The sequence below is a fragment of the Mizuhopecten yessoensis genome, unplaced genomic scaffold (genome assembly GCF_002113885.1).
Source record: "Mizuhopecten yessoensis strain PY_sf001 unplaced genomic scaffold, ASM211388v2 scaffold11185, whole genome shotgun sequence".
Classification (NCBI taxonomy): Eukaryota; Metazoa; Mollusca; class Bivalvia; order Pectinida; family Pectinidae; genus Mizuhopecten; species Mizuhopecten yessoensis.
Window position 1 is genome coordinate 633,709 of NW_018408922.1, and position 8,241 is coordinate 641,949.

General features: G+C 36.9%; 1 protein-coding gene across 1 annotated transcript in view; it reads left to right on the forward strand.

Annotated features, from left to right (window-relative positions):
* The window catches only part of LOC110440574 (inositol-tetrakisphosphate 1-kinase-like), a 48,019-nt gene extending 40,884 nt beyond the window's left edge, over positions 1–7,135 (forward strand). Inside the window, exon 10 of the mRNA XM_021483720.1 lies at positions 239–7,135. Coding sequence (XP_021339395.1) covers positions 239–615 — 377 coding nt within the window. The 3' untranslated portion in view covers positions 616–7,135. The remainder of the gene's footprint in view (positions 1–238) is intronic.
* Positions 7,136–8,241: the final 1,106 nt, after the last annotated feature.

Consider the following 8,241-nt stretch of genomic DNA (forward strand, 5'->3'; position numbering starts at 1 on the left):
TTTCGCACTGTGTGAGTAAATGGGGAAACATCCTCATGCAAATATCAATTATTTATCAATAGATTATCAAGATTATAGATGGAATATCTAGATTTCAGATATCAGAACTATTGACAACGCAAAAATGTCCACACCACAATCAGTTTAAAGAGTCACAACGTAAACATTTCCACTTTTACACTAGCGCAAATATAGTGAGTCGTACCAGTAAGTATGTGTATATGTTGTGGTGTTTCAGGTTACGAGGGAGTAGATGGGTTTGTCCAGTTGCTCTGTAACCACCTGATGTCACTTATGAACAGGCAAGCAGCCAACCAATCGAACGATAAGAGTTTAGCTGGAACGAAACACAATAGCCATCATCTTCACTTAGAAAATGGCCACTGTGAGCGGCGGAAGCGTCTGAAATATTCCTCCCCGGAGCCGGAAGAGCACAATGGAGTTTGTAGCAAGTGTTGTGATAATTCATTCATGTCCGGTGGAAACAAGACTGTTCATATGTGCCAGGCCAAAAGTTTGAGTGAGGATTTCAGTGTGCAAGTAGAGAATCGAGCGAAATCTGATGTCATACCGTGGAAACAGCCAATCAACGGCTGTGTAGAACATAGCCTCTAAACTCCACGAGAGTTTCTATAATCTATGCAGGACTTTATATTTTAACTACAGGTTCAAATTGTTATATTATTATATCTGTAATGTCCCTGTGATCATGTAGAGAGAGGATAACAAAGGTCAGAGGTCACTCACTCAACGGCAGTTATTTCAATGTATAATCTTTTGACGTTTTTCCTCTTTTTTTTTTTTTGCTTCAAAATAACATGATAGATGAAAGATTTATAATTTAAAACTCTTCAAAGTTTTAATTTTATCTAAGTTTTAACTTATTAAAAATTCGAAAAATTACAACTGTTAAAAAAAAATGTTGACGATTTTGAATCTTTTTTAAATATGAAAAACATATTCCAACCAAAACATACATTATTTTAAGCAAAGCTCTTCTTGTCCTAACAGAATCCGTATTTCTTGAATAGGTCAGCTAGGTGGAATAAAGTCCTCAGGGAGATATAGTTCTGTCGCTTTTATAAGCACCTGTTCAAGACATTCCATTCCCCGTAAGTGAAAAGAAGTGCTCTATCATTAGGGGTCATTTTATTGGCTGTTGGTGGACAAAAGAAACATGTTTAAACCAATAAGATAGGTCAATTGATCATTCAAAGCTTTTAATTTTCATTGGTCAAATCCATTTCAAGCAGTGAAAATGTTGATATCGTTGATTGCTTGTGGTGTGTTTTAAGGTCAGAATTTGCATTCAGACCAATTTTACTGGTTCAAGACTCACCAGAAAACAACATCAGATCATTTGTTCGTTCCATTCTGTGTTCAGAAACAAACGAGTTTAATGCAGTGACTTACAGATTGGTGTCAGACAGTGTAAGGGAGATAACTCTAATACAAAATTTTCCCCTGCATAAAAATAATGTATGGTTTGTATACTTTTGTTTGTGCATAAACAGGTTTTGGACATCCAATCATTTAGACTGCTTGAAAATAAGATTGTAATGTAACTGTTATTCTAGTGAAGTTGATTGAAGGTCTTTAATCTTCTCTCATGTATGCAAGTCTGTAAGATGTATAGGGCCCTTAGTTATTCCATAATTGTAGCATTTGATTCCTAATTTTATTGCTGGTCACTTAAGTTGTTATAGTCAAGACTCGAGGCATTTTTAAAACTATTTTTAACATAATAGTTGTAGTTGTACATGTAGTGGGTTGTATGCTTTGAGAGAAATTTAAAGTCAAATTGGATATTCGACTGATGAGACATGTGTCTACGCAGATTCTGCAGTAAATGTTTCTTGGTTTTATACAAACCTTTTTCTATTCAGAAATTTCTCGAGTCGGTGAATTCAGCAGTAGTTAAAAGTATATGTTTTCTTCCATACTGGTTGTTGTTTTATTGCTTTGAACGGTATCAATTTTTTTTTTTTTCAAAACAGCTAACAAAGTCTTTACAGTATCTGTCAAACTACATGTTATTCAATTATTTTTTTATCTTGCGTATAAAGCATATAACATTAAGTAAAGTAATTTAAATTTCTACAAAGCCTGCCCCAAGACACTTTATCTACAGGGATGTGATCAGTTTCAGCCATCTCTTTAGTTGTCTTAATACAGTTTTAAGTCGGTCCAGATGCTGAAATTTTATTCCAGTGCTGTCAAAAGCTCCATAGGTCACGGTCGTCTTTAGCCGGTGAATTAGAAGTAAATTTGTTGTTGATTTAATGATTTATATAGAAGACTCACAGTCTATGTAGACCGTGTTATTGTTTATTCAACATGTTTTCCCTTGCTTGCAAATGCAGCTTTTTACGCAATTTGTCAGGATATGGAGATTTCGCAACCATGGTTAGACTTTGTATCTATTTATAAATTAAGTCACAACTGACTGTTTTCCTCCTACATCAAACCCTGTATTTTGATAAAAACCTATTAATTTGATAAAACAAAAGATGAAATAAATAAATCTAGAGTACCATATAGAAAAATCTACTCTTTGTTTGCAATATCAGTTTATAATCGTTAAAGAATTGTCATTTTGGCCATACTTTCATAATTATGATAGATTCTAAAAAATGAAAATTTTATTTCATTTTATCAATTTTATCAATTTCTCTTGTTGGCCCAGTTGGAAGTACATGGTGGGTCTAATGTAGGAGATAACTGGAGTTCCCAGGGAAAACCCTTTTTAGAAAAAAAGAATCGATTATGTATATCTGAATATAATTTCAGTTTTTCCAGGAATAACAGTAGTCAATTAGATGAGTGATATGTGTTTAGGTGTGTAGGCTTGTTGATAGTCTAAGGGAGGTAGGGACAAGCTTGCCAAGGAGAACACGTTTTATCTGTTTGCATGCTATTTGCATGTTTGTTTAGGAATATTATATATATTTTTTAGACAGAAGACTAGATTTTCTATTCTTTGCTTTATTGAGCGGGACAGTATTAAATGTTAAAGGTCGGTAGATTTTATAAGTAGTACATATATATACGAGATACAGACGTTTCTTATTGCATTTGTTTGATATATTAAATTGTGTTTGTTTTCATAACACAAAAACATTTATGGTTGAAGATGAAAATTCATTAAACTTTTACGTGATATTTTTGTTGTCACCTGTTAAAAGTACAGAAATACAAGTGCAGGGAAAATTCAGATTTTACAAAAAAAGACTGTCTATAAAGACCTTAACTCTATTACTACTCCACAAAGAGTGCCCCACTTTTAAAGAAAATATTTCTTTGAATAAGTAGCTAGAAAGGCCAATTTCTCACATTGCTAAATCACATACCCGTGGTCAGAAATATGTAATATCTTCTCAACATTTTCTTCTCAGTCGTAAATACGCACATCACATACGTGAGGACACAGGCCATAAAGAGATACATGTACCCGACTGTGCTTTATAAAATTTTAAACAATCCTGTATTGTAACGCTTCAGTCAGTAAGTTTGTATAATGATTTTTTTTCTGTAGAACACATTCTCTCCTCGACAATAACACAATATGACACCAGGCTTATACAAGCATTTATCATGATCTACCTGTAGCTAAAACAAGAAAAAAAGTACAATTCAGACTCAGCTAAGTGAAAACTGGATTCAACTAAAAATGTTGAAATTAAACAACTGAGACAAGTCTGTACTAGATTCAGCTAAAACACTAAAAACTAGACTCTACTAAATAAACTAAAATAAATTACTAAGACGAGTCAGTACCATAGATTCAACTAAATCAGACCACTAAATGAATTAATCTAAGATTCAAATTAACTCTTCTAACTGAATTTCTCTAGGTCAAGTCCAAACTGGACTCAATTAAAACAAGTCCAAACTGGACTCAATTAAAACAATTCCAAACTGGACTCAACTAAACAATTAAAAAAAAAATGGACTCAACAAGTTAAACTGGGCTCAGATTAAACAAGTCAGATAAACTAAACTACGAGTATTGAAACTTAACTAAAAATATCTTAATTAGGCTGAGGAAGTCAGTATTGAATAATAAATAAAAGTAAATTGAAACAATAAATAACACCGTATATAAATTGTTTGCGATATACATGTATTTACTGTATGGTCATTGTCGTAATAAGTGGCAAAGTAAATGTTATCACAGGATGACGGTATGTTTGAGTCATGTTCATATGCCAGACCAACTAACTGCAAAATCAAAGTCATTTGTATCGGTAAACCTGCAAATGAACAAACCCGCACAATTCCTGAAACAAAAGATAAGGGGAGATAATTCTGAGATGCTGAAATGAAACATAGATCTTTTACACAAATTTATAACAATAGTGAAGATGAAGCCCGAGTTTCCTGCACCTGTATATTTATTGACTTTGACCTCCATTATGTCTTCAAACTTTGTTGTGATTTATTTGTAACATTCTGTATTTTTTTTCTTTTCATTGTTTTATATCTTGGGGCATTTCACACATTCCATGATTGTACGTGTAAAGCATGTAAGATGATGGCGTTTTTCTTTTTGTGTGTGTAGATTTGATTTTCAGTGTTGATTAGAACACGACTCACATTCTGTCGATTCTACATGAATTTTTTATATTTAAAGCTAGATTGACTATGATAGTCATACATTGTATGGAGATATTAAAGTGATTTTTTGTTGTGTGCCTACAGCTGCGCTTCACCCATACCTACAATTTACAAGTGGTGTATGTATTAGGATATATATACACTTACAACGGCAGGTTTTCAGTTATTTATCAATCTGAAATTTTAAAATCATTTTTATGAGACAGTACTGTTTAAAGTAGAAATCTATATTCTTCAACAGTACAATGCAGATACTTGAAAAAAATGGCTCCTCTCCTTAAAATAATACAGACTTGAGCAAGGCAAGCTAGCCTTCTACTTTATCCTGTGGTATTAGTAGTAGCCTTGCTCTAGTCAGAGAATTTTTAGGAGGATGTGTCAATTAATTCAAGCACCTGTGATACAATTAAATACTTAATTTAAATAATTATAAATGCATTGTGTTTAAGAAAGTATTATCAAATTTAAGGAAAAAATGTGAATATATGACCTATTTTCCTTGTATAAGCTGGGTTGAATGATGCTGATCTTAGAAGACTTCCATTTTATGGGGCTGTTAAGTTATGTTTAAATGTTGTATTCAAATGAATGATGATAATAATAAAATAAGGCCAAAACAAAAATGTTTTCACTGTCTGAGATTTTTTCTCTCAATGAAAACCTTGGTTTAAATATTTTGGAGATCCAAAAGCAAAACCACAACATTTATTTTTGCTTGGCCTCATTAATGTGAATGAAATTTGTCTATGTTGATCACAGAAATTTGGGATGTTCTACACTAAAACCTTGAGTAACTGTACGGTTAGTCAAAGCTTGATTGCAATTTAAGGCTGTATGCTACCTTACTCTGACGATATGCATCTTCTTTCAGAAAGAGTTCTGCATTTATAAGAGACCCATGAAATGTCTTTAATGATAATGATTGGGACTAACCAGTAATGTTAATCAACTGCTAGTTTTAAAATGTACACCGATATGCATGCTTTAATTGTTAAATTAATTGGATGCCATCTTGATGTATCAATGTAGTGGAGGTGTCATTATGCAGTGCATTTTATCTCCATACCAGAATATTTCTAAACATTTTCTTAAGGTTGGTAAGTATAGATTGTGAAAAGATTCATGTAGCACAACCAAAAAGTGTTTTTATCCGACGTTTCGATGACTAGGACGCTATGTACTCTTGTCACCTTCATTGGACAAATATCCAGTAAAGCGTGTACGCAAATCGAGATGAGGGGACTCGTAGACTCTCGCACATCTATGACCAAGTATTAAACAAAGCATAGCTGAATCAAGTTATTTTGGTACATATATAACTTATTGTACATATCGTTACAGCGAAGTCTAATCGATATCAATTTGTGGACAACTCGTACACATTTCACACATTTGCGTACATATGCTTTATTGGTCATACCGTACTATTCATCGAAATGTCACATATAAACACTTTTTGGTTGTGCCACATGAATCTTTTCACAAATGGTTTTCACCAATAAATTTGAAAAGAAGACCACCATCTTGTGTACATGATTAAGACGTGTATATATGTATACTTTACTTGGAAGAGACAATTGGGATTTATACAAATTGTTTTATGCAAATTATTTGAAGAAATATTTATATTGATCAGTCGTAAAATTAAGTGTGGTACATTGTATGTTTATATCAGGGTTGTACACTTTTAAGAAATCTATACACAAAATGCAGACTATGAAACTCCGTAGGGGAGATCCTGAATCAATTTCTTTTGACTTGATACAAATTATGTAAATGCTGCTACTGTACATGTAATTTGTATAGCTGAATTGAGGCTAGGGCCAAAATATATGTATCGTTCTCTGTGATCTGGTCCATTTTACGAGATGGAATGGCACAGTATAGTCTTTAGCCGTCGATACCCCATAGCTCATTTTATAAATTCTGACTGAAGGCTATAAAGCTATGGTCGGCTACCTCTTTCAAAGTGGGAACTGGTGGACTAGCTGTAGGGTTCAAACTCTTTAGTTTCTGATAACTTTTTTTCAACTTTTACTTGCCTCAGTGTCTCCAACATTTTGAGTTTGCCTTACATTCTAAGCTTAATTTCTATTACAATTAACATTCAAACTTGAGCTCATTTAATTTAGCTCGGAGCAGGTTCATCATTAATGGTTGATTGTTAAAGCGATAACTCTACGACATTTCTACAATATGTGTGGATGGTTTAGGGGAACCCTTGCATGTGTATATGACTCACCGTGTGATAAAAGCATCAGTTGGTCGGCATACACACCAGTATAACACTGTATATATTATATTATATATCCTTGACCACTGATAGGGCTATATTACTGTGAGAATAAAATTATATACATATACAATGATGAGAATTTGTTTGTGTCTTCTATTATATGGAATCTTTTACTCTCTTATGAATCCTCAACTCCTCAACTCTGAAACCCCCTGGCAGTTACAGCCTTGGGTCCCACTCCTCACCTCCACTCCCAAGCCCCTGGCAGTTACAGCCTTGGGTCCCACTCCACTCCCAAGCCCCCTGGCAGTTACAGCCTTGGGTCCCACTCCTTACCTCCACTCCCAAGCCCCCTGGCAGTTACAGCCTTGGGTCCCACTCCACTCCCAAGCCCCCTGGCAGTTACAGCCTTGGGTCCCGCTCCTCACCTCCACTCCCAAGTCCCCTGGCAGTTACAGCCTTGGGTCCCCCTCCTCACCTCCACTCTCAAGCCCCCTGGGAGTTACAGCCTTGGGTCCCACTCCCAAGCCCACTGAGTTACAGCCTTGGGTCCTGCTCCTCACCTCCACTATGAAGTCCCCTGGCAGTTACAGCCTTGGGTCCCACTCCTTACCTCCACTCCCAAGCCCCCTGGCAGTTACAGCCTTGGGTCCTGCCCCTCACCTCCACTATGAAGACCCCGGGCAGTTACAGCCTTTGGGCCCACTCCCAAGCACTCTGGGAGTTACAGCCGTGGGTCCCACTCCCAAGCACTCTGGGAGTTACAGCCCCGGGTCCCACTCCCAATCACCCTAAGAGTTACAGCCTTGGGTGCCACTCCCAAGCCCACTGTTAGTTGCAGCCTTGGGTCCCCCTCCCAAGCACCCTGTGAGTTCCAGCATTGGGTCCCACTACCAAGCCCCGTGGTAGTTGCAGCCTTGGGGCCCACTACCAAGCACCCTAAGAGTAAAAGCCTCGGGTCCCACTCCCAATCACCCTAAGAGTTACAGCCTTGGGGCCTGCTCCTCCCCTCCACTATGAAGCCCCCTGGCAGTTACAGCCTTGGGTCCCACTCCCAAGCACCCTGGGAGTTACAGCATTGGGTCCCACTCCCAAGCACCCTAAGAGTTACAGCCTTGGGTCCCACTCCCAAGCCCAGTGGTAGTTGCAGCCTTGGGTCCCACTCCCAAGCACCCTGGGAGTTACAGCCTTGGGTCCCACTCCCAAGCACCCTGGAAGTTACAGCCTTGGATCCCACTTCCAAGCACCCTGGGAGTTACAGCCTTTGGTCCCACTCCCAAGCACCCTGGGAGTTACAGCCTTGGGTCCCACTTCCAAGCACCCTGGGAGTTACAGCCTTTATGACTACAAATTACTTCGTCCTTTCTGATGTTAACTGCGTCATTTGG